Source organism: Desmodus rotundus, chromosome 7 (assembly GCF_022682495.2).
Source record: "Desmodus rotundus isolate HL8 chromosome 7, HLdesRot8A.1, whole genome shotgun sequence".
Lineage (NCBI taxonomy): Eukaryota > Metazoa > Chordata > Mammalia > Chiroptera > Phyllostomidae > Desmodus > Desmodus rotundus.
This window is the reverse complement of record NC_071393.1, coordinates 2,746,481-2,771,010: the sequence shown is the minus strand read 5'-3', so window position 1 is coordinate 2,771,010 and position 24,530 is coordinate 2,746,481. Positions and strand designations below refer to the sequence as shown.

Here is a 24,530-nt window from a genome sequence, read left to right as displayed (position 1 = left end):
CAGGTCACGCCATAGCCGTCCTGTGCTCTGTTCTTTAGTTAGTTTCCTGTTCGGTGACTTACGGGGCAGTCATGTGTGCGCGTGTATGTGTGCCACTGTTACTTTATTGTTGTTCCGTTAGTTACGAACTATGGTTTGCGGGAACTTCAGTTTTCTGTAGATGAGCTGACCCCATAGCATTGTGGGAACTCCCAGGTGTTTTAGTGGGAAGCACCCTGACCCCGTGATTTATGACGTCGGCGCGGAGCAGCTGTCGTCCTGTAAACACGAAGGATTAAATGCTCGGAGGCTGTCCTGATGACCGACTTCTCTCCCGTACCCCAGTCCTGGAACGTTATGCAGCTGGTCATGTGCATGCACGTGGAAGAGACGTGAATTGGAATGTACATGAAAGTTAGCTTCTCCTTGTCCTCCAGAGGCAAGGCCGAGCTTCTGGCTCAGACCTTGCTTGTGCTGGGGCCGTGGTTTCGGTGAAGGTGGTACCCTGCAGTGAGTGGGAAGCCCAGGGGAGAGTCTGTGTGGATCGCATCTTAAATGTTGCGTTGGGTCCGAAACATCTGACCCCTTGCCCGGCGGCCTAGGCGGCTCTCCTGGCGCTCCGCCCTCCTGCAGCCTCTCCTTTGACGTAGGCTTGGGCTGACGACAAAGCTACACATCCTGAACCCCAAAGCGGTGAGTGTCATCGAGCTCTACGGTATCCTGGACCCCACCACGCGAGACTGGACAGATGGGGTGCTGTCTAACATCTTCAGGGAGATCAACAGGCCAACAGACAAGAAGGAGCGGAAGTGAGTATCTGTGTGACTAGGGAGGACAGCCTGCGTGGCTTCCGGTCAATCAGCTAGGCGCTCCGAGCAAGCAGGTGGTGGGACCTGGCACTCTGCTCATGAAGCGCCCGGTGCTGTCTTGGGTCTTCATGTGTTGTCTCAGTCAGTCTCCTCAACTGCGAGTGTCCCCAGCTCGCCGCAGGGGACCCTGAGACCTAGGGGAGGTGAAGTGCCTGCCCCAAGGGCAGGGATCAGAACTTGGGCTGTATGAGCTTCGACCCTTGAACACAGCCACCAGGCCAGGCTGCCTGAGTGGCACGGAAGTCAAGGGAAGGCAGTGAAGTGTCACAGAAAGTGCTGGAACACCCCTCCAAGCTGCGCTTTCTCACCAGTAGAGGCGCTTGACGACGATCACCTTGCTCACGTCAGTGCTTGCTGTGCCAGTGAGGGTAACTCAGAGCAGAGAGCGGGAATGCTTCATTGGCACGTCGGGTCAGAACCTTTCCCCGGTGTCAGCTGTTCCTGTGGCACCTCGCAGGGGAACTCAGGGATGGTCCTGCTTTTATGTTCTTCAATCCCGTTAATGAAAATCACCTGACATAAAGACCTAACTCTCAGCTAACGACTTGTGGAACAACCTCTTTTTAGTGATTCTCCCCCCGTTCCGGGTCAGCCCAGGATCTGACACTGGACTCAGTGTCCTGTCTATTTGGTGTCCTCTAATTTCCAGAAGTTCCTCAGGTTTCCTTTGACTTCTTTCATGGCCTTGATGTTCCGGAAGATGCCACGCCAGCTGCTGGGCAGAAAGCTCTCGGTTGGGGCTTGCGGGGTGCACCCTCGTTGTTGTATCAGGTGGTGTGTCTGTGTGGGGTCTCATGGCGCTGGCGCGGTGCCTTTGTGTCTCATCAGAACCCCCACTGTTGGTGGGTTTCACTCTGGTCAGTAGGTTAAGGTGGTGTCTGCCATTTTCCGCCCTGCAATGGATATGCAGCCTGGGAGGAGATAACCTAAGACTGTGGAAGTAGGGCCTTCCTCCTCACGCTGTCCCCTGGTGGCTTCAGTGTCTGTCGTTGGTAGCCTGGGCCTAGTGTCCCCAAGAGGACTGTGAAGTGGAGGCTTTCTGTTGGGACGGTTGGTGAAATCTGAGTATGGCCTGGGCGTTAGGTAACAGTATTCCACTAATGCTGAGTGTCCCGACTTGGTGACTGCACTTGGTTGTGTGAGGGAAGGTGCTTGTTTGCAGTAAACGCTCTCACGTGGCTCACAGAGACACGGAGAGAACAAGAGAGCGCAGCCGTGACCAAACAATGGCGAGTAGGAGAACCTGGTTGAAGGGTATCTGGGAGTTATTTGTACTATTCTATTCTTGTAACTCGAAGTTTGAAATTATTTAAAATAAAAAAGTTTAAGGAGTACTGGAAGAAAATGAACCAAAAGATTAATGCTGCAAAAAGAAAAAGAAAATCCAACAAGTCATAGCAGTGAATTAAATGGAAACAGTATCCAATCATCATTCCAACACAATAGGAGGATAGAGCCCGTCCTATGGGGATGGGCGTTGCTGCGATGTCGCCCATCAGGGCCCGAGAATGGAAGTGTCATGTAGCTCAGACAGCTGAGGAGCCAAAGCAGACCTGCTGCCGGGCCAGGTGCTGTGCACAGCCGGGCTGGCAGGTGGCACCAGTGAGTGAAAAGGGCCGAGGCACAGGGGGAGTTAGCTCCCTCAGGACCGCGTGCTAAGTGACCACAAACCAGGAGGAGTCAAACCACAGAAGGGGGCTCTCCCGGTTCTAGAGGCCGGGGGTCTGGGGATGGGGCTGAACTCCCTCCGAAGGTTTCAGGGGAAGCTCTGCCTGCCTTGTCCGGCGGCCTGTGGCCCCAGCACACCTTGGCTTGCGGCTGCATCACTCCAGTCTCCGCCTTTATCTTCACTTGGCTGTCCCCTTTGTAAGGACACCTGTCACTGGATTAGGCGCCCTCTGGACAATCTCATCTCAAGGTCCTTTACTTAGTTACACCTATGAAGACCTTTTTCCAACAAGGTCACATTCACAGGTTCTGGATGGATATACCTTTTGAGGGGCCACAGTTGAACCCGGTCACATGGGTATATTAAATACTTCCCTTTTCTCTTCATTTTACCATAAGAAAACTAGGCGTCAAAATCAGTGACAGAGAACAATTGATGTGCAGCATCAGATTTAAAAGAATGAGGAGTTGCTAATAGTCACGGGGATGTACAGTACAGCACAGGGAATGTCATCAGTAATGTGTAATAACTGTGGGGCCAGGTGGGTGCTGGACTTACTGTGGGGGCCACTTTGTGAATTACATGTGGAACTACTGTGCTGTGCACCTGAAACTAATATAAGTAATAATCAACTTCAACTATAATTGAAAAAAAGAAAAGAATGAGATGGACACTTTCTGTCCCAAGGGGCACTGGCATATTGTCCCCAGGCAGGAATGCAGGTCTGTGTTGTCAGACCTTCCAGTTTCCTGATTCTTAAAAGTTGGTGATTAACTCAAACAGTTTTTACGTATTTTTTTCCTTTTTATCTTAGGGGTCAAACCGTGGGACCTAGTAGAGTGCTGTGTCTTGGGGCCTGGCTGGGCAGCCCTGGGGACGACGGGTAACAGGGACGGGGCGCTACCCCGAGGCCCCAGCTGGAAGCGGCCCCGCAGCCGTGGCTCACTTTTCTCTGGTCGCTGCAGGTACATTCTGTTTGATGGCGACGTGGACGCTCTGTGGGTGGAGAACATGAACTCTGTGATGGATGACAACAAGCTGTTGACCTTGGCCAATGGCGAGCGCATTCGGCTGCAAGCACATTGTGCTCTGCTCTTTGAGGCAAGTCACAGAAAAGGAATTTTGAACAAATGTCTTTCTTTCACTTAAAATTTTAAATGTTCGTTAAAGTAGGAGTCAATATAGGTGATATGGAAAACCCAAATGGTGGAGAAAAGTTTACAATGAGTCCAACCCTCGATTCCGCCCTTCCCCTCATCCTTCTTTGCTGTGCCCCAGAGCTTGCTGCTCTTCACTCTGCTGCCCTGGCACCTATGCATGCCACGCTCAGCAAGCTGTCCCTTCCTCCATCCAGTTTGGGTGCCATCTGCTGACTGCTGCCAGCGGCCTGCCTCCCCTCCTCAAAACAGGACGTTGCTAAGTCAGTCAAATCTGGGAACAGTACTTACGTTATTATGAACGTGGACATCTTCACTGTAGAGCCAACTAGTACACTGTGATTCCATTTACTTACTTTTACAGCCTTTTATTTTGGCCTGGAGTTTGTAATTGCCTTGCTTTTTCTCTCACACTATTTGCTTCTATCTCCTCTTTGCTTTTTCGAACTTTCTGTCATACTCTCTGCACCCGACCTGCAGCTGTGGGCCTGAGACTTGCTGTCACGCTAGCTCGGCATGGATGCCGTTCTCTCCTGGCCTGCCGAGCATGTCTGTGCAGGCGCGGCTGTGCCTGTCGTCCCATTGGCTGACCTCAGGGAAAGGGAGGGGTGTGTGTGCGTTGTTGCTGCTTTGGGCACGCACGTACTAAGTTTTACACTTGTAAAATCCAATCCCAGCTCTGTTAAAAAAACATGATAGAGAAGAGATTAAAAGGTAAACACTCCATAACAGTGTTTGTTTCTTGGTGGTGGGATTTCGGATAGCTTATTTTCCTCTTTGCACTTTTTAATTTCTGGCAGATACTCTACGGCCTATTAATTTCACATTATTTTATGGTAATAGAAAACGTTAAAAGGCGCTAAGCCCAAGATGTACAGTCCCCCTGATAAGCCCCAGTGCTTAGTTGGAAGCCTCACAAGAGCCGAGTGTGACTTGGGCTCCCTGCAGCTGTGGAGGCCCCCACAAGGGGACACTTCTGCATATGTGGTTCAGCTGTCCACAGCTGCAAGCAGGAGTGGTTTTCTTTTTTCCCCAGGTTGGAGATTTACAGTATGCCTCCCCTGCAACTGTGTCTCGATGTGGAATGGTTTACGTGGATCCTAAAAACTTGAAATATCAGCCATACTGGAAAAAATGGGTTAATCAAATACAAAACAAGGTGAACTTATTTCTAAAGTGAATTTACAGGTATTAGCATTGGTGGGTAGTTGGATAAACATAACCCAGATGGATGTTTGTAGTTGAAGGCCATGACCTTGACCATGACTGGTCATGATCTTGAGTACTTAATGTTATCAGTTAACTGGACAAAAACGTGGAAGACGGGTTTACTGGATTTCTAGATGACCTGCAGCCAGTGAGAGAGCTAATGAAGTTGGTCGTCTAGACGAGGGACTGACACATTTTCTTTGTAAGGGGTACAGAGAAAAAATTCTAGACTTGGTGGGTCCTATGGTTTCTTTTGTACGTGCTCAACTCTGCCTTCGGGGCGTGAATGGGCGCAGCTGTGCACCAGTGAAACTTTGTGTACAGAAACCAGTGGTGGGCCCGACTTGCCTCATTGTTTGTAGGGGCAGCTCCAGTCCAGCCAACGAGCTTTGCAGAGACTTGTCTCTAGGAGACGCCCAGCTTCTCCTCTTTTGCTCACTTGGGTGACATTAGCATGTGAAGGACCTAGCTTGTTAAGCGTGGAAGTCCGATGATTTCATTTCACCTCAAACCATGTGACATGTCACATGGCTCCTCTGAAATGTGTCTTGTCTTAGTAGTAGGCTTCATTGAAAGGTATAGAGGTAGGTGGGACAACTATGGGCAAGTTGTGGCTTGACCATACCCAGGACACCATGACTGCGTGTCAGAGGGACACGGGTGTGTCTGTAGAAGGACCACGAGGCTGAGAGACTTGCTGGGGCCACTGGAGGCAGTCATGTGGGAAAGACCCGTCAGGGGACCCTGCCAGCCCTGCGGCCCTCAGTGCCTCAGCTGGGAGAGGGGCCCTGCACCGGCTTCATTTCAGACAGAGGGCCCTGAAAACACCTTGGAATTCGGCCTTCTGTAGGCGGACCAAGGCGACCTGCAGAATCTCTTTGAGAAGTACGTGCCCATTCTCATCGACATGATCGTGGAGGGCCTGGTGGACGGAAGGCAGGGGGAGAAGCTGAAGATGATAGTTCCTCAGACGGACCTGAATATGGTGAGAAACAGCCCGTTAGCCAGGAGAATTTTCTCCCTGGGTGGGCGGGGGCGGAGCAAAGATGCCTGGTGGGTAAATGTAATGTTGCAGGTTGTGACGGGGAAGACACAGTACTTCCTTGTGTGACCCCTTGCAAGATATGCTCCATCTGTCTGAAGCAGTGGGGCAGGCCGTGGGTTCCCGTCACTCTGGGATTGGAATCCCAGGAATTAGGACCAGAGCTGACCCTGGGTGTATGGGGGGGAGGTGTGAGGGGCTACAGGGGCTCAACCCAGCATTTCCCTGTGAACCAGGTAACCCAGCTAACCAAGGTGTTGGACGCCCTCCTGGAAGGAGAGATAGAGGACCCCGACCTCCTGGAGTGCTACTTCCTGGAGGCCCTGTACTGCTCTCTGGGTGCCGCCCTACTGGACGAGGGCAGGGCCAGATTCGACGAGTGTGTCAAACGCCTTGCCTCTCTGCCGTCTGCTGAGACAGACGGGGTCTGGGCCAAACCCGGGGAACTGCCAGGTGGGAACCGGGTGTTACCTGTTCTCCTGCTGAGAATACTTTAGGTTTGGTTTTTAGAGGAAGCGATCTTGACTTTGCTTTTCCATATGTAAGTGTGTGGGCTTTGCAGCGTATTTGCTTCTATGGAGGAACGGGCAGTGGTCAGAGCACCTGGCGGTACCCTCAGGAGAAGTTCTGTGCATGACCCGCTATAGCAGAAGCCCAGCCCCTTTGGGTGGCCTTTCCTGAGGAGCCTAACTTCCCCCACCAGCTTAGGCATGTGTGGCGCGGCAGCCCATGTGGGGGAGAGGTGCATGAAGGAACCTTTCTTAAAGCTGGGTTTACATAGCACCCCTGTCGTTCATCAACAGGAGAGTACAGAACACGTGGGTGCAGGAATGGGTCAGGGCTCCCCACGCTCCCTGTTGCACCTGTTGCTTCTCAGTCTCTTCCCTGGCCCACCTGGTGGGACGCCTCCAAGGGGTGTCTGCTGCCCATTGCAGAGCTCAGCACTCAGCGTTGAAACTGGCTGTTTACTTGTCTCTATCTCCCACCCCCCAGCCCAGCAACAACTAAGCATAGGGACCAGAGCTGTCTGCCCACTGCTGTGTGCCCAGGGAGAGGCTCAGCAAGCCTCTCTCCAGTGGGTGGGCAGCGGTAGTTCTCAGCCCTCAGTGTGGCTCTGCCAGGGAGTGAGCGGTGTTGGTCCAGAGCACGGCGGGACGGAGCGTCTCTCTGGGGAGGGAGGGAGTTTGAAGTCCTCAGTGTGGCTGCTGTCCAGGGAACGAGGAGCGTGAGTTTGCTCCGGACATGTGCAGGGCTGCTGGTGTGTCTCCACGTCTGCGATCAGTGTGGAGTGGACCACTGTTTCCTGCAGGTCAGCTCCCGACCTTGTATGACTTTCATTTTGATCCTGCCCAGAAGAAATGGATCCCGTGGAACGCGTTAGTTCCCGAGTATGTTCACTCCCGTGAGAGGAAGTTTATCGACATCCTGGGTAAGTGGGGACCGAGCCCCTGTTCCTTGATTTGAGAGTGTGCGGCCCTCATTCCGTGAGGAAGAGACGGAGACCCATGGTCTCTCTGGCTCTCTGGGTCCCTCCCAGAGGGCAGTTGGGAGAAATAGGAGAGCGAGACATGGGCCTTGGCCAAGAGGGTGGTGCTTTGGACTCCTTTTAGGGCCGCTGGCTCTGAGCTTCTTCACACATCTCTGACTCTCACTCTTCCCCCGGGCAGGACGGTCCTGACAGGTGTGGGGCAGGGGCGTTCTGGGTGCTGCTCCGATTCCCCTCCCACTGCTGTCTGGGCGTGGGAGGGAGGAACAAAAGAGAAGAGGACGGGCCACACTTTGACCGGCCACTGACAAGCCGTGTTCCGCAGCTGCTCAGATCACAGACAGGCTGACTGTTTCTCACAGCCAGGGTCCAGCGCTGGCTCATGGAGAGTGAGGTTCTCAGGAAGCAATCAGAATTAAAAACCGCCAGTGTCAGAGCGAGCCAGGCCCAAATTCGAGGTTTTATTTTCTCTTCAGAGGAGGATGTTGGGCAGGAGAGCAGAGCCTGCAGATTTGTCGGTGGCATGAGCAGCAGGGAAGCCCCGTTTTTAGTCTCCCGAGTGCAAGTCAGGCTTGGGTGGGAAGCAGGAGGCGGGCTCTGTACCTGGACTGCGGCGTTGGTTCCACAGCTGGAGGGATGACCAGCCTTGTGAAGTCAGTCCCTTCAAGCGGGGGGATTCTGTGGTACATACATTATACCTCCATAGAGCTATTAAAGATAATGGTTGGGGAAGTGAGCTTCTGAGAAGATTTTACCTGGGTCACATGTCAGGTTTTTGCTGACACTTTTTATGGGGTCTGTGAGTTTCTGTGAAGCTCCATGTCACCGATGCTCACGTGCCGGCGTCTGTGTGACGCCCCATCCGTGATGTGTTCTGCAGTTCACACAGTGGACACCACCCGCCTCACCTGGGTGCTGCAGCAGATGGTGAAGATTAAGCAGCCTGTGCTGTTGGTTGGTGAGTCTGGCACCTCGAAGACAGCCACCACCCAGAACTTCCTCAGAAATCTCAACGAAGAGACTAACGTGAGTTAGTGTTGTACTCGTGACAAGGTCGGAGATGGCAGGGGGTGTCAGCCGGGCTTCCCAGGGGCCTCTTCCGGGGGTGGGGGGGACCAGGCTGGGCTGCCTGTGGGGGTCGTGCTCACCCACATCCCGGCACATGCAAACGTGGCTTGCTGAGCTTTCCGGATGTCATCGCGGAGGGCACAGGAGGGACGTTCACAGCCAGAGGGCGCTACAGACTTGTGGAGCCAGGCAAAGGGAGGCAGCGCCCAGAAGTGCCCTCCACAGGGCCCCTTGGCCCGGACTCCGTGCTGGTGCTTACACAGTCACTGTTGGGAGACCCCATTTGGCTCCCATGCGTGCGACTCCTGTGCACGTGCGCTTGAGGCCCCTCAGCTGGAGGGGGCTGTCTAAGGCGTTGGTTCTCTGGGCCAGCAGCGTCCCCTGAAAACTTGCTTAATCTCCCGAATGGGACACTCTGAGAACGGGGCCATCGCGCTGAGTGGCACGAGCCCACCAGGCGATTCTGATGCCTGAGCTGCGAGGACCTCGGGTCCGGGGACTCGCGCCAGTTGGCTCTGAGAAGCACAGTGACAGGGCTGTTGCCCCAGCGCGTGAGGACATGCTCCCCGCACAGGGACCGGGGCTCCCTCCCCTTCCTCTCAGCAGTTGGTTCGGAGGTGAGACCAAGGGTGGTCGTGCTCTCGTGACCCATTTGTAAGACACGCGGGTGTGACAGGACTTACCTTTGACTGTTGCTTCGTCATGTTGCAAATGCCTGTGCGCTTCATCGCATTATACGGTCACTGGTGAGGTGGGGTGGCCCGGGCAGGCTTATCAAAACCATCCTGCAGATGGGAAAGGTGAGGCTCAGAAAGGCTAAACGACTTTTTGGAAGTCGCCTGGCTAGGACTGTGGGGAGCCAAGACCCCCCAGTCCGCATTGTCCCAAGACTCACCTGCGGCAGCTTGTTCTGGCCTCCCACCACCGGCCAGAAGGAAGGAAGAACTCCTGCTCTAGCACTTGAAAAAGAACGGTGTGCAGACACATCGGTTTCTAAGAAAGCTAGCTCAGACACCAGTGAGTTTGTAAAGGGGACGGTAGCTCACGGTCAGCATTCACTGCTGACAGCGGGAGGAAAGGGCCACTTTTGGAGCCGTCTTTGTGTTTCAGATCGTGCTAATGGTCAGTTTCTCCTCCCGCACCACGTCCCTGGACATCCAGAGAAATTTAGAAGCGAATGTGGAAAAACGAACCAAAGACACTTACGGCCCCCCCATGGGAAAACGCCTGCTGGTGTTCATGGACGACATGAACATGCCGAAGGTAGCGTGAAGCCTCGGGGCGGGGAGGGCGGGCGTGGGCCGGCGCCATGTGTGCAGGCAGGATAGCCCTGCCTGCACTCTGTGCGATGTCTGCAGGGCACAGGTGTGGGGAGCCAACCTGGGGGACCGTGTTCCTGGGGTGCTCTTCCTATGCAGAGAACTTCTTCCTTAGTGGTTGTGCCCCTCAGTTTCTGGAAAGAGCGATGCAGGCGGCCTCTGAACGATGCCTAGCACGCGTTTCAGTGAGTGGTTTCCAAGTGAGCTGTTCCTCCGACGAGAGCACTGTTCTCAGCCCCATACACATGGGAAGCACGAGGGCAGACATTTCCCGAGAATTCCTCTGGATTTACCAAGGGAGGGGACTTAAACACGTGTGACGGGTGTGTTTCTGGGGCCAGAGCCTGAGAGTTGCAAAGTTTTCTTAGTACTAGCATTTAAATTTATATCATTTCCACAGAACCATTTTTTCCTGAAAATCTTTCTTCAGAAGGACTGTGTGCAAAGCCAGGATCTATCCATTCATCCATCATCCATCCATCATCCATCCATCATCCATCCATGCATCATCCTTCCATGTATCTATCCATCCATCCATGCATCCATGCGTCATCCATCCATCATCCATCCATCATCCATCCATCATCCATCCATGCATCATCCGTCCATGTATCTATCCATACATCCATCATCCATTCATCATCCATCCATCATCCATCCATCATCCATCCATGCATCATCCGTCCATGTATCTATCCATGCATCCATGCATCCATGCGTCATCCATCCATCATCCATCCATGCATCATCCTTCCATGTATCTATCCATGCATCCATGCATCCATGCGTCATCCATCCATCATCCATCCATGAAAGCATCCATCCTCCGTCCATGCTTCCATCCATCCACACACCTGTTTGGCTATCCTTCCGATTAACCTGTGTTTATTGAGCATCTCCTAGTATTGGCGCTATGCAGTGATGAGCGAAATGTATGTAGTGCTTGCCCTCGTGGAACTTACAGGCTGGTGAGGGAGCGAAGTGCAAATGAATGCCCAGTTGCAGACTTTTGAGAAGCCGGTGTGCAGAGGCGTCACTGGCTCTGCTTTCTGACTGTGACCTTTCTTTCTTCTCTGAAAAAACAAGGTGGATGAATATGGCACGCAGCAGCCCATTGCCTTGCTGAAGTTGCTGTTGGAAAAAGGCTACTTGTACGACCGCGGGAAGGAGCTGAACTGTAAAAGCATTCGAGACCTTGGCTTTCTGGCTGCAATGGGAAAAGCGGGGGGCGGCCGCAACGAAGTGGACCTGAGGTTTATTTCACTGTTCAGTGTCTTCCATGTTCTGTTTCCTTCAGAGGAGTCTCTGCATTTAATTTATTTCTCCATCCTGAAAGGCCATACCTCGGTAATCGATGTTAATTAGCAGTCCGACTAACCGGGCCCTGGGTTGGGTGGGAATGTCCGAGGGCCGACCCGCTCCTTCAGCAGCACGCACACAGTGCCCGCCGCCCACAGAACCTGTAGGGGCCTGTGAACGTTCTCATTTCTTTCAAAAGCAGGAGAAAAAACTGAAGGCAACCCAGCCTGAGTTATGTTCATCTTTATACCCATGCAGTCATAAAATACAAAACAATGTGTTTTTATGAAGAAAGGGGCCCAGAGACAGAAGTGCCTTGGGCCCATGGGAGTCATGATGGGCCCTGAGTTACAGCGCCACCTGGAGCTGCAGCTGTGGATCAACTAGGGATTGGGGTGGTGGGGTCAGTTCCCATGTTGCTCCTTGGGCAAGTCCCTTGAGCTGCCCGAGGCACCTTCTCCCCTGGAGCAGGGAGGAAAGGAAGGGACCCGCCCCCCGAGTGGTGGAAGAGTGGGGGGAGAAGGCGTGTTAAGTGAGTGTGGCCCCATGCCCAGCGCATAGCAGACGCTCGTTAGGTGCCAGTTGTTGCTGTTACTAGTAAGTATTTGGGCCCCACAAATGAAGCCCTTCATTCAAGTAATGACTTTCTGATCGTGGTTTTTCCTTCTGAAGTGGGGCTCGCGTTCTCAAGGTCTTCAGGGGCTGGGCAGGAAAGGCAGAGGCGTGGACTGGCCAGGTGGGATCAGCAGACCTGGCCTGTTCGTGCCCCACCCCAAGGCGTGTGTTTTCAAACAAACTGGTGCGTGAGGGCGGCCTCCGTGAAGCAGCCCGAGAGCTGGTGCACACCCTGTCGACGTGTCCGGTGTGAAAGTCCAGGGGAGCAGAAGCAGGTCAGATGGTGCGCTCCTCTCTCGATGTGTTTTATCTCCTCTCTAAAAACGATGGTAAAACTCAGGTGAGATGAGTTACTGTCGCCATTTTAAGGTACATAATTAAGTGGCATTTAGTCCATTTGCAGTGGTTTACAGCCTTACCCCTGCTGCTTAGTTCCAGGATGCGTTCGTTACCCTAAAAGCAGTCATTCCACCGCAGCCCCCAGCCCCTGGCAGCCACTGACCTGCCTCCCGTCTCTGGATTTCCCTAACCCGGGCGTTTCCTGTAACCGGAGCCCTGCGGCCTCTGTGTCTGCGTCTGTCGCTCGGCCTTGTGCTCTCTCGGCCCATTCGCATCGCAGCCGGTGCCTGGTTCCCTTCCAAGAGGAGCCGAGTGGACGGGCCGCAGGGTGGCATCTGAGGGGCGTCCTCCTTTTCCAGGTGTTTCACGAGAGCATCGTGGCCGTGAGTGACCGGCTGACACGCTGCACTCTGGCACTTTACACAGACATCGTGCAGGACCTGCCGCCCACCCCATCCAAGTTTCACTACATCTTCAACCTGCGCGATCTCTCGCGAGTCTTTCACGGGCTGGTCCTCACCAACCCCGAGCGGTGAGTTTGCCCTGTGTCCTGAAGGTGTCATGTGCTGTGTAGCGATGGCTTTTCTTCTTCTGTTAAGGAAGATAAGACGGGACTTAGGGACGAATTCCGTCAGTTAGCGTGTCAATGAATTGCTCAGTGTCTCTCTGGTTACGTTAAAAGAAGAAAAGAGTTAAATGCTTGGCATAAGGCCTGCTGCCTTGTAAGCCCTTGAGTTGAAGGCAAGTGGGACAGGAGGGGCAGAGGTGTGGCCATGTGGACAGGTGTGTCCCCTGGTGAGGCCGCTTTGCTGACCTCCTGTCTTAGTCTTGAAGTCTGAATTTGCCCATGTGTTGCCTTTTGCTCGTGTGACTGAGTTGTTTCCAGTTCACATTGGTTCTGTTGGGTGTGTCTGGGGGAAGGAAGCACAGAGGACAGAAGGAGTTTCAGTCTGGGTGTGCAGGTTTCCTCTTTGAAACCAGACTTACTCGTGCACTCGCAGTAAGGTGGGCTTCCGTCCGTGTGCATTGCAAGCATGGAGTCCCATTATGAGTCCACATCATAGTGATGGAGTAAGTCCTTTCCACCCACCCACACTGACTCTTGGGTGCCTGTGAGGGGCTGGAATGGTGGCTCAGGCTCCCGGAGTTTCGAGTGGACTGGGGGCTCTTTACCAGAAACCAGAGGAAGCTCCAGATCTGGGGCCGGGTGGAGCTGGTTCTTCGGAGGAGCCGTGAGTGCCCCGTGCTGCATTTAAACCTGCGAGTCCAACAAGTGGGAGCAGGGGCCAGTGCTCCCCTTACGCCGTGTGTGTTGTTCCTAGACCTTGCCCTTCACCCCCCCCCCCCCCCCCCCCCCGCCTCAGGGTAAGTTGCAGGCACAAGGTCATGCTGGTCTTCACCCTGAATCTGTTGGCCTCCGTTACAGTGCATTAACGTGAGACCAGCGGGGTCGGGGCTGTCGAAATGTTGTCCTTTCCGTGCCCTGGGAGCCCATCTACAAACAGGAGCGTGTAGCCCTGCCTTCCCTAGCTGACGCCCGGCCGATCCTGCCCCTCCCTCACACAGGTTCCAGACGGTGACCCAGATGGTGAGGGTCTGGAGGAACGAGTGTCTGCGGGTCTTCCACGACCGATTAATCAACGAAGTGGACAAGCAGCTGGTCAGTCCGTCACAGCCGACACAGCAGATGCAAAACTCTAACCACAGAATTCTTGTCTGAGTGAAAAAAAAAGCGTTAAAAACCCAATGTATTTTTAATATAGTAAATAGACACTAAAAATAAGTCAGCCTGTCAAGGAGGGGGGTCGTTAGGTACCTTGTAGCAGTTGGGAAGGAAAATCACACGCAAACCACATGGTCCTAGCTTGTGTGTTTTTCCTGGTAAGTGCCAGCCCATGTGTCCTCTGTTGTCAGGTGCAAGAGCGCATACGAAACCTGGTCACGGAGCATTTCCACGACGATGTGGAGGTGGTGATGAGGGACCCCATCCTGTTTGGAGACTTCCGGATGGCTCTGCACGAGGAAGAAACTCGCATCTATGAAGACATCCAGGATTACGAGGCGGCCAAGGCTTTGTTCCAGGTGCAGACGGGGCTCATCTTCTCAGAGGAACCGAGCATTTTAGGGGTGCCCAGGAGGCGGAACTGGGAGGGGCCCCTGGGCCTCCCTCTGTCCGGGTTCAGAACATGGCTCGTGTCTAACCCAGGGGCCCAGGGGCCCCCAGGTCCCACAGCACATGGCAGTGACCTGAGGGATTTGTTAAGCACACAGACCCCAGGGCTCACAGGCCTCCCCTTCTTCAAGCCCAGGGAGGGGTCTGGGTTCCGGTGCACAGCCAGGTTGGGGGCCACTCCCCCGGCTCCATCATTCATTTTCATCTTGACCCGCGCAGTCAGTGCTGGCTCACTGCCGGCTGCCCACAGGCCAGCAGAGGGGAGCCTCAATCCCGAATGCTACACTTGGTCCTGTAAACCCAGACGAGTTACTTCGGCCACTGTATGCACTGAGCAGAAGCTCTCCTCCATTCTTATCCCTCCCGGACAAAGGACAGAGTCTGCCTCTGCAAACCCAGGGACCCTTGGAAATCGTTTAATGTTTATTTATTTCAATAGTTTGCTTATTGTATTTTTCCCATTACCTGAAGTTAACCTTTTTTTTTTAAGGTTTTATTTTACTTATTTTTTAGAGTGAGGGGAAGGGAGGGAGAAAGAGAGGGAGAGAAACACCAATGTGTGGTTGCCTCTCACGTGGCCCTTGCTGGGGACCTGACCTGCAACCCAGGCATGTGCCCTGACTGGGAATCGAACCGGCTAGCCTTTGGTTCTCAGCCTGCTCTCAATCCACTGAGCTACACCAGCCAGGGCCCCATTCCCTGAAACTTGTTGAATTCAGGAAATTCTTGAGGAGTACAATGAAAGCAACACCAGAATGAACTTGGTCCTCTTTGACGACGCTCTGGAGCATCTGACGCGTGTGCACCGCATCATTCGCATGGACCGCGGCCACGCCCTGCTGGTGGGCGTCGGGGGCTCCGGGAAGCAGTCTCTGGCCAGGCTGGCTGCCTTCACAGCTGGCTACGAGGTGAGGCGCTCCCCCGCCCAGAAACAGGTTTGATGTGCCCACCTCTGCAGTGGGCAGTTGATGCAGTGCTGGAACAGTCTGCAACCTGTTCTCATGGGGCGTGAAGTGGGTGTTTGTGGGCGCTCGGTGCTATTCTGACTGTGCAGTTGAAGCATTGAATTCTTGTATTGGTTCTGGAGTGGAGGTATTGAGTTTGGAAGTCAAGCGTGAGCCCCCAGGTGGAGGGGGTCGGGGCCCGGCCCTGTGGGCCCGCGCTCAGGTCGGCAGGTGGCTGGCTGCTGTTCCTGCACAGCCCGTGCTGGGTAGTGCTCGGGGTCTCTCTCTGGATACAGCTGTATTGAGATATCATTCGCAGACCATGCCGCTCACCCATTTGAAGTGTGCAATTCTGTGATGCTCGGTAGATTCACAGACACGTGCACCCATCACCTCCGTCTGGTTTAGAATGGTTTCCTCACCCCGCAAAGAAACCTCATACCCTTTAGCTGTTTTCCCCCACCTCCCCCCACCCCCAGCCCTAAGACACCGCTAATCTCCTGCCTGACCCTGTCGACGTTCCTGTTCTGCACATCACCTGTAAGCGGGAGTGTGTACACGTGGTCTGTTGTGACAGCTGCGCTCACGCAGCCGGAGCTTCCAGGCTTCACCCACGTCTCAGCACGTCCCCGGTGTGCCGGGCTGGGTCTTGTTGCCGTGTGTGAGCACACACTGCCCTTTGTCCGTCCGCCATCCTCTGGTGGGCACTGGGGCTGTCCCCGCCCTTTGGCTACTGTGAGTGATGCTGCCGTGGACGTTCACATGCACACGTCAGTGCTGGCGTGTTCTCACTTGGAAGCACCCCTCGGAGTGGGCTTGCTGCGTCCCGGGGCAGCTCTACCTTTAGCCATTTCAGAAACTGCCGGCTAGTTTCCCGAAGCATCAGCGCCACTTCCTGTCCCCACCAGCACCAGGTGAGGGTCCTTAGGGTCTCGCAGTGGCTATTGTGCGGCCCACGGGCCCCTCGCCTGCACGGCCTCTCCAGGTGGAGAACGGGCCCTGCAGTGAGGGCTCCGCACAGTGTGCCCTCTTCATGAACCTGCTTCTCTTTGCCGGCATCCAGCTCCATTCATCATCAGGCCTTTCCATTGCCATCCTTGTCTTCGCATTTGCGGAAAGCTGGCCCCGCAGCCAAGGCCTTCTGGCCGTCTCTGCGGTAGGCATGTCCCCTCGCGGGGCAGATTGGGGTCTTCACACCGCCACCCTCATTCCCAGGCCCTCAGCTGCCTTCAGAGGCTCACTTGTTACATCTTTCTAACCCTTCTACCAGCGAATCAGATGTGCTCCTGTTCTCTTCTCCACACCCTCGGGAACCAGATCGAACTCCACATCGCTGTGGTCACTGTCACTGCAGAGTAATCGCGCGCTCACTGGCCTCTGTGTAAACGTGACCCAGCCTCACAGTGACAGTTTGGAAGATGCAGGACCATCTCGGGAAAACAGAGGCCCCTCCCGTCTCACCGCCCAGAGACGGCCGCCATCGGCCTGCGTCCTTTAAGGGCCTTTCTCCTGTGCTTGCTCCTGACCGGCCACGGGTTAGCAGTGTGCATGGCGCGTAATTCATCCTGTCCACCTGTTTATCCCGGGCGTCTTTCCAAGTCAGTGAGCACGTTTGCTGTGTCCTCTGAGACGCGGGCTCTCCGTCAGCCCTCTCTGCCCCCGGGCGTGTAGCCCCGTCTGGCGTCATTATGACGAGTCCTTGCCGCGGCGGACACCCTTGGTCACGTGTCTTTGCACAGTGGCCATTTTCTCCCACGGCACTCCTTTTCTCGGACACGGGGAAATGGGTGGGTTAAGGGTGTGAGTGTTTAAAAAATTTCTGATACCTGGCCCCAGATTTCACATTAGAGAGTTTGGACCTAAATTCACAGTGGAGTTTGCCTCCTTGGAGAGGAAATCGGAAAGGCCCGGGGAAAGGCAAAAGACTTAATTTTATCCATAACTTTGTTAAAAATAGGTTTAAAGCAGCTGTGACAACACATTTTCCAGGTTTCCTGGGATGTAATTGGCGCGCATCACTTTATGAGTCTTAGGTGTGGGTTCGACTCACACATACTGTGAAGTGATTACACCAGTGAGGCTGGCTAACTTCCGTGTGTCATGTAGAGACAGTTAAAACAATTGGAACAAACATTTGTATCTATTTCATGTGGAATAGGATTTTAAAATAGTTTTTAAAAGATTGTATTTATTTTTTAGAGAGAGGGAAGGGAGGGAGAAAGAGAAGGCGAGAAACACCAATGTGTGGTTGCCTCTCACGCGCCCCCCACTGGGGACCTGGCTGGCAGCCCAGGCACGTGCCCTGACTGGGACTCGAACCAGTGACCTTTCAGTTCACAGGCCAGTGCTCAATCCACTGAGCCACACCAGCCAGGGCAGGATTTTTAAATGTAAGCATTTAAAACAGTTTTATGTTCGGTGTTTTTACACATCTGCACACAGTTTACCCCACTATGAGTGAACTCACACCTGTGAGTACACATACCTATCAGGGTTGTACCTGGGTGTATTTTTTCTCTTCCTTTGTTGCCTGCCCGTCCTCTGCTTCCTTCCTGGCCTCCTCGTTTCCTGCCTGCCTTTCCTCCCCTGTAACTCAAGTCACTCATCTTAACAACTGAGGGCGTCTTTTTCAAACCCCTCCGCTTTCCCACGCTCCCATAATCCTGTGTGGACAGACCTGTGCTCCCCACACTCACTCACCTGCCCCCACAATGTCTGTCCTGGTTGTTTGACAAAAAGGGACATTATAGTTGTCTTTGTCCTGCATTTCTCACTCAGTAGTCTTTCGTGAACACAGCCTGGGTCGTCCGGTTTTGCTCTCGCTTGTCCCTCTCTGCTGGCTGCATGGTCTGACGGCCCGGCGGCCCCTGCAAATGAGCACCTCTGCTTCACGGGGTGGTCCTCACTCCTGCAGGGCCCGTCAGCCTCACCCTGGCCAGTTGTCTCACGTGATCACTGTGCTCCGGTTGGCAGGTGTTTGAGATTCTCCTGAGCCAAGGCTACTCTGAGAACAATTTCCGGGAGGACCTGAAGAACCTTTATCTGAAGCTTGGCATTGAGAACAAAATGATGATCTTCCTCTTCACGGACGCCCACGTGGCCGAGGAGGGCTTCCTGGAGCTCATCAACAACATGCTGACCTCAGGTACCACGAGGCTGGGCGCCGAGCGTGGCTGGCTTTCCGTGCTCAGCCTTCCATGGGCTCCGACTGAGAAGCATTACACCTTCTAGGCATTTACTCCCCACAGAAGAGGCCACGTGTAGGCTGTCACTGCTAGGTGGAGCCAGCCAGGGGAACGTGCTCACTGGAGCCTGACAGGCCGTTAGCAATCCCCCGGCACCTGAGTTGTGACAACCAAAAATGTCTTCAGATATCACCGAATGTCTCTTGGGGGACAGAATTGCCCCCAGTTGAGAACCCTGCTCTTATGCTCATGATAACCTCCTAGGCTAGAGGGAGGCCTGTGCCCCCCGCCATCTCCCAGATGAGATGGGGCATAGAGCAGGCGAGCCCTGGGCACCAGAGGTGGGACCCCAGCCCTGCCCTCTGGGCTCTTGTGACATTGCTTCTGTCATTCCAGTGTCTGCTGTGATAGTGACCCGAGACTTCGGAAACGCGGCCTGCTTTGTTTTCCAGGAATCGTGCCCGCACTTTTTGCAGAGGAGGAGAAGGAGTCCATCCTCAGTCAGATTGGACAAGAGGCTTTGAAGCAAGGGATGGGCCTGGCCAAGGAGTCCGTGTGGCAGTACTTCGTGAACAAGAGCGCCAACAACCTGCACATCGTCCTGGGCATGTCGCCTGTGGGAGACACCCTGAGGACCTGGTGCAGGAATTTCCCAGGTACCCCTGAGCTGAGCTCACACGTCCAAGTCCCCCTTCAGCAGGGCGTGCACTTTGGAGAGCAGCATTCGACCTGCGGTGCCACCAGCAAAGTCAAACACGATAGGTCCCTGGTGGAGATCTGGACCCTGCAGTGCAGGCTGTGCCCGCCCCACACAATTGCCACCGGCTCTCACGTGGTGCATGGGTGGATGCTGTCCTTCTGACTCGAGGACGTGCTCACAGTCCCGGGTGCGAGGCCCACTCTGTGCGCTACCACTTGGGGGAACTGTGCCCTGGGGACATTTCTGGTGGTCAGCGTGGGGTGGCGAGTAGTCTACTGACATCCAGTTGACAGAGGCCAGGGGTGCCCAGGCAGCCCTGAACACTGGGTCACCCAGCACAGATGTCAGTGGTGCTGAGGCTGTGAAACCTGCTTCTGACGAACCATTCTCGGACACAGCTGGCTCGTTCCACAGTCTGTGGGGCGGCGCAGAAGGGTCCCTGTGCACGTCTCGGGTTGCAGAGTGACCCCTGTTCCCTCTTTCTGTTTCCTAGGGCTGGTGAATAACACCGGCATCGACTGGTTCATGCCCTGGCCTCCCCAGGCCCTGCATGCTGTTGCCAAGTCATTTTTAGGTGAGTGACAGCTAGCGTGGGGACCACGTTGGCGGTATAACAGAGCAATTGGTTTTCATTCCTCTGGGTTTGAATTGTGGTCCAGTGGATTCCTTCACTGTTAACCTGCACGACCACGAGTGGGTCTTAGCATGTTAGTATGTTTTTGGTGTATACTGTGTTTTAGTTCATACGGATTTCAGGGAACTTACGAGGACAATTTAGGGTAGCAATCGATTGGGTATCATCCAAAGCAGGAGTGGGCAAACCATGCCTGTGGGCCAAATGCGGCCCACGGCTTGTTTTGGTTAATAAAGTTTTATTGGAGTATGACTCACTTGCTGATAGATGTACTGTCTGTGGCTGCTTTTATGCTACAGCCACAAAGTTGAGTCGTTGCAGCAGAGACCGTGTGACCCACAAAGCCTAAATGTTTGTGTGCTGACCCCTGGCCCAAAGGGTGCCTAAAGGACCTTTCAATAAATTGATTATCAATCAGCACTGAATTTGCTGCCAAGTTTTAAATACCTAAAGCTTTGGTTATTGACTTTAATCTTTGAAATAAGAAAGCAAATTAATTTATCTTCAGGGAAATACTTTTTTATGGACCTAATCTGGACAGGTTTATGACACTGGGCGCCCTTACTGATAGTGTCCCTTCGTAAATACATAGTCAATGAGTAATGACTCCTCCTGTCCATGGAGAATGCAGTTTGGGGGGGAGGGGCTAAGACAGGAGGAGAATTTTCTGTGTTCTCAGAGAAAATTTCGGAGCATGGAGCAGTACTGTGGTCCAGAGACGCCACCAGCAAGTGACTTTTGCTCTTCTATTTTTCAAAACATTTCTGTATCTTTTAAAAGATAAGACATGTAGCACAAAAATTGCCATGGTAACGATTTTTAAGTGTACAATTCAGTGGCATTAAGCACATCCACGTTGTTGTGCGACCACCACCACCGTCCGCGTCCAGAGCTTTTCTCCTCTTGTCACACAGACGTGGTGCCCATTGACCCCTGCCCCGTCCCCTCCCTGTTCCCGGGAACCAACTGTCAGTCTGCTTTCTGTCTCTGTGAACGTGCCCGGTCTAGACGTTTCATGTAAGTCAAGTCACGCGGCGCTTGTCCTTTCCTGTCCGCTGCGCTGCTTTTGTTCAGCGTGTGTTTGAGGTCAATCCAGGCGTGGCTGGGGAATCCAGGTGTGGCCGGGGAAGCGCTCCTTCCTCTGTAAGGCAGAGTGACATTCCACTGTGGGGATGGACCACATTGTGCTTGCCCGTCATCTGCTGAGGGACACTTGGGACACTTGCGCTTCGGCTCCTATGACCAGTGCTGCTGTGCACGTTGGCAGACAAGAGTCTGCTCACGCCTGTTTTTCATCTTTTGTGTACATTCCTAGGAGCGGAATTGTTGGGTCCTGTGGGAATTCTGTGTGTAGCTTTTTGAGGAACCGGTCTTTTCCTTTCTTTAAGAGGCATGTTTCCCGTCCTTCCTCTTTAGGGAATAATCTGATGATCCCAACAGAAAATATAGAAGATCTGGTAGACCACGTGGTTTTGGTCCATGAATCCGTGGGTGAATTCAGCAAACAGTTTCTGCAGAAGCTGAGGCGCAGCAACTACGTAACTCCCAAGAATTACCTTGATTTTATCAACACGTACTCGAAATTACTGGATGAGAAAACCCAGTACAATATAGGTGAGGCCAGGGAGTGGGCGGTTCACGGGACCTGTTGTTCACGATAGCCCACACCTGGTCTTTCCTTGAAGCAGATGTTTCTCAGGGAGGCCAGGCACACTCAGGCCCGAGGCAAAGCGGGACACCGCTCGGATTTTGCGTTTCGGAAGGGTTCTCCTGTGTGGGCAGGGCCCTGGCACACCCTTATTTTTATTTTTCTGTGTTGGGCTGTGAACTTTCTTAGCTCTAAATTTTCATTGCATTAGATATATTTTGATGGCAGTCCTGTGCTCTGTTGAAAAATGCTTTTATTAATGTTTATTTATTGAAAAAATATGAGTCTTCTAAAAAATTCCAAAAGTAATGTACACATTGTAGAAAGATGCAAAATATAATCAGAAATACTGAAGGAAATTTTAAAATTGCTTCTAAAATTTTGGCCTAGAGGTAATCTCTATCTAAATTCTGGTTTAAATCCTTTCATAGCTTTTTGTTGGAGAATCCTTTTTAAAAATGCTCCGGCTCTTGGCCAAATTAAGGGGGTGTTTTCAGAAAGAGATGCATTTCGGCCCTGGCTAATATGGCCCCGTGGATTGAGTGCCAGCCTGTGAACCAAAGGGTGGCCCGTTTGATTCCTAGTTGGCACATGCCTGGGTTGCAGGCCAGGTCCCCAGTAAGGGGGCGCACAAGGGGCAACCACACATTGATGTTTGCCTCTCTTTCTCCTTCCCTTCTCCTCTCTAAAAATAAGTAAATAAAATCTTTAAAAAAATTTAAAAAGAAAGAGGTGCATTGTTGGTTGACGCCATCCCACACGGCAGTAGAGGTGCGGAGAAGCGCCTGACATCTCAGGAGAGGGATTTTTTTCCTGGTGAGCCCAAGTGGGAGGAACTGCAGCGTGGCCACTGGACTGCTCGCCAGGCGTGCTGGGCCCAGAGCCCACCGTGGTGGTGGATGCCCACATTCTCTTTCCTCAGCTCAGTGCAAGCGTCTGGAGGGAGGGCTGGACAAGCTGAAGGAGGCCACCATCCAGCTTGACGAGCTAAACCAGAAGCTGGCGGAGCAGAAGATCGTGCTGGCTGAGAAGTCTGCTGCCTGCGAGGCCCTGCTGGACGAGATCGCCTCTAACACAGCCACAGGCAAGTGGGCCCCTCAGAGTGGGCCGCCCTGCATGGTAGGACAGGGCTGTGCTGTGGGCGGCAGGGGCGACACTTTTTGACCTTTCAGTTGTCATTTTTTCCTGAGTTAGTGTCAGGCCCCGCTTAGTGACCATGGACACCTGCCACAAGCAGGACTCTGGGCCGCTGGTTTAAGGGATTGATGTGAGTGGAAAGGCTGTCCCTTGGCCTGCTGTAGACCCCCATCGGCGTCGGCTTGCTGGCTGTGGAAATTAATCCCGAGAGAACGCCGCGTCGGGTGACGCCAGCGAGTTCTGCGTGCGTTTACTGCATGCCACTGAAGTTATTTTCTGAGGCTGCCACAACCAAGCACCACGAGCGGGGTGACGTAAAAAGAAACAGACGTTTATTCCCTCATAGTTGTGGTGGCCAGACATCTGAAAGGACGGTGTTGGCAGGGCCGGGCTTCCTCCCAGGGCTGGAGGGGAGACTCCAGCCGCGTCTTCAGCCTCTGGTGTGGCCGGCAGCCCTGGGCCCTCTTGGGCTTGGGGATGCCTCACTCCAGCCGCTGCCTCCTTCCTTCTTCCCGCTGCATCTCTGTGCCCTCACATGGCCTTCTCATACGGACACAGTCACTAGATTTAGGGCCCACCCTGACCCCGCACGGCCTCATGTTAACGGCACTACAAAGACATTCTTTCCAGATGAGGCAACGTCCTGAGGTTATGGGCAGACTTGGATTTCGGGGGAATGTTACTCGACGCGGTGTACCTACTGTCGGCCACTCCCGGTTCTGAACGCTGTAGTTACAGCCCCTAGGAGATGCTTGTGTTCTGCTGACGAGGCGGCGAAGTTTCGGAGCAGGATCAGTGTCATGAAGCCCATAAACAGAGCGATGAGCCTGAGAGTGACAGGGGCGGGCCACTTGGGGGGCAGTGTGGCTCTTTGTGTTGGGCCTGAATGCACGTAGGAAAAGGTGACAGAAAGGCAGCGAGATATCAGTGAGCCAGAAACACAGGGCAGCCTGGTGTCCTTGGCGAGCACTGGCCCAGCAGGCCTGGGGGATGTCACGTGGGACGGAGTGGGCAGGACATGGGCGGGAAGGTCAGAGTCGGGGGCAGCCATCCTGGTTGGAGATCTGGGGTATGGAACGGACTCCTCTCCTAGCAGAGCCCCGAGGCCACCAGGTTGGAGCCAGAGCTCCTTAGACTACCTGTGGCCCAGTGAGGACCCGAGGGCTGTGCGTGGCTTGCCCCCACAGCGGCCTGTCCTGCCCACGCCCAGCAGCCTCACTGACCTCCCCCTCCCCTCCCAGCGGAGGAAAAGAAGAAGCTCGCGGAGGAGAAAGCCATAGAGATCGAGGAGCAGAACAAGGTCATCGCCGTGGAGAAGGCCGAGGCCGAGACCGCCCTTGCCGAGGTCATGCCCATCCTGGAGGCCGCCAAGCTGGAGCTGCAGAAGCTGGACAAGTCAGATGTGACCGAGATCAGGTATTGACGGCACTCTCCAGCTGGGCTTACCCCTAGCATCCCTCCTGAAAGCAGTGATGGTAACTGTGGGGGCCACTGTGCTGGGCCTGTTCCATGGAGGGGACTGTTATTATCTCCATTTGCAGGTGAGGGAAGTGGGGCCCTGGGAGGCGAGGTGGCTTTCCCTCGGCCCCCAGCTGGTAGGTTGCAGGGCCTGCCGATCTTGAACCCAGGCCGATGCACAGAACGGGCTGTGTGGGAGAGGTGGAGCTTTGTAAGTCAGTCCTCTTGATGGGAACATACTCGAGGCCCGGCCAGCACTCTGATGGACACAGTGTGGCAGAGCTGTCCCCGCTGAGGGAGCGATGGACCATGAGAGATGCTCTAATCCCTTCCCATCCAGAGGGGCTTGCCCAAGGCGGGGAGAGCGGGTTTTCATCGTGGCCCCAGATGTTTTGCAAGTCAGTCTATGAAACGTCCCCTTTCTGGGCAGCCAGAGGCTTGCCTGCTGTCAGGGAGAGGGGCCAGTGCAGGGCGGGTGTTCCGTTAACGGGGTTCCGCTGGTAAAGTCAGCACCATGCGTGAAGCCAGGAATAAACATCGTCTTGCCCGCCTGTCCCCTGTCCTTGGGCTGCCTGGCCCCACACTTATTGCCCTGGTTTA

The 24,530-nt window shown here is 54.0% G+C and overlaps 1 protein-coding gene across 3 annotated transcripts in view; it reads left to right on the top strand.

Annotated features, from left to right (window-relative positions):
- The window catches only part of DNAH10 (dynein axonemal heavy chain 10), a 132,318-nt gene that overhangs the window by 83,753 nt on the left and 24,035 nt on the right, over positions 1–24,530 (top strand). For all 3 annotated transcript variants that reach the window (XM_045200470.3, XM_045200472.2, XM_045200473.2), the window contains 19 exons: positions 630–788; positions 3,483–3,618; positions 4,711–4,833; positions 5,734–5,868; positions 6,162–6,378; positions 7,235–7,354; positions 8,292–8,437; positions 9,590–9,742; positions 10,885–11,145; positions 12,411–12,583; positions 13,618–13,711; positions 13,966–14,133; positions 14,944–15,132; positions 18,142–18,313; positions 18,806–19,009; positions 19,547–19,627; positions 21,104–21,301; positions 22,258–22,419; positions 23,714–23,888. In XM_045200470.3, the coding sequence (XP_045056405.3) occupies positions 630–788; positions 3,483–3,618; positions 4,711–4,833; positions 5,734–5,868; positions 6,162–6,378; positions 7,235–7,354; positions 8,292–8,437; positions 9,590–9,742; positions 10,885–11,145; positions 12,411–12,583; positions 13,618–13,711; positions 13,966–14,133; positions 14,944–15,132; positions 18,142–18,313; positions 18,806–19,009; positions 19,547–19,627; positions 21,104–21,301; positions 22,258–22,419; positions 23,714–23,888 (3,066 nt within the window). The remainder of the gene's footprint in view (positions 1–629; positions 789–3,482; positions 3,619–4,710; positions 4,834–5,733; positions 5,869–6,161; positions 6,379–7,234; positions 7,355–8,291; positions 8,438–9,589; positions 9,743–10,884; positions 11,146–12,410; positions 12,584–13,617; positions 13,712–13,965; positions 14,134–14,943; positions 15,133–18,141; positions 18,314–18,805; positions 19,010–19,546; positions 19,628–21,103; positions 21,302–22,257; positions 22,420–23,713; positions 23,889–24,530) is intronic.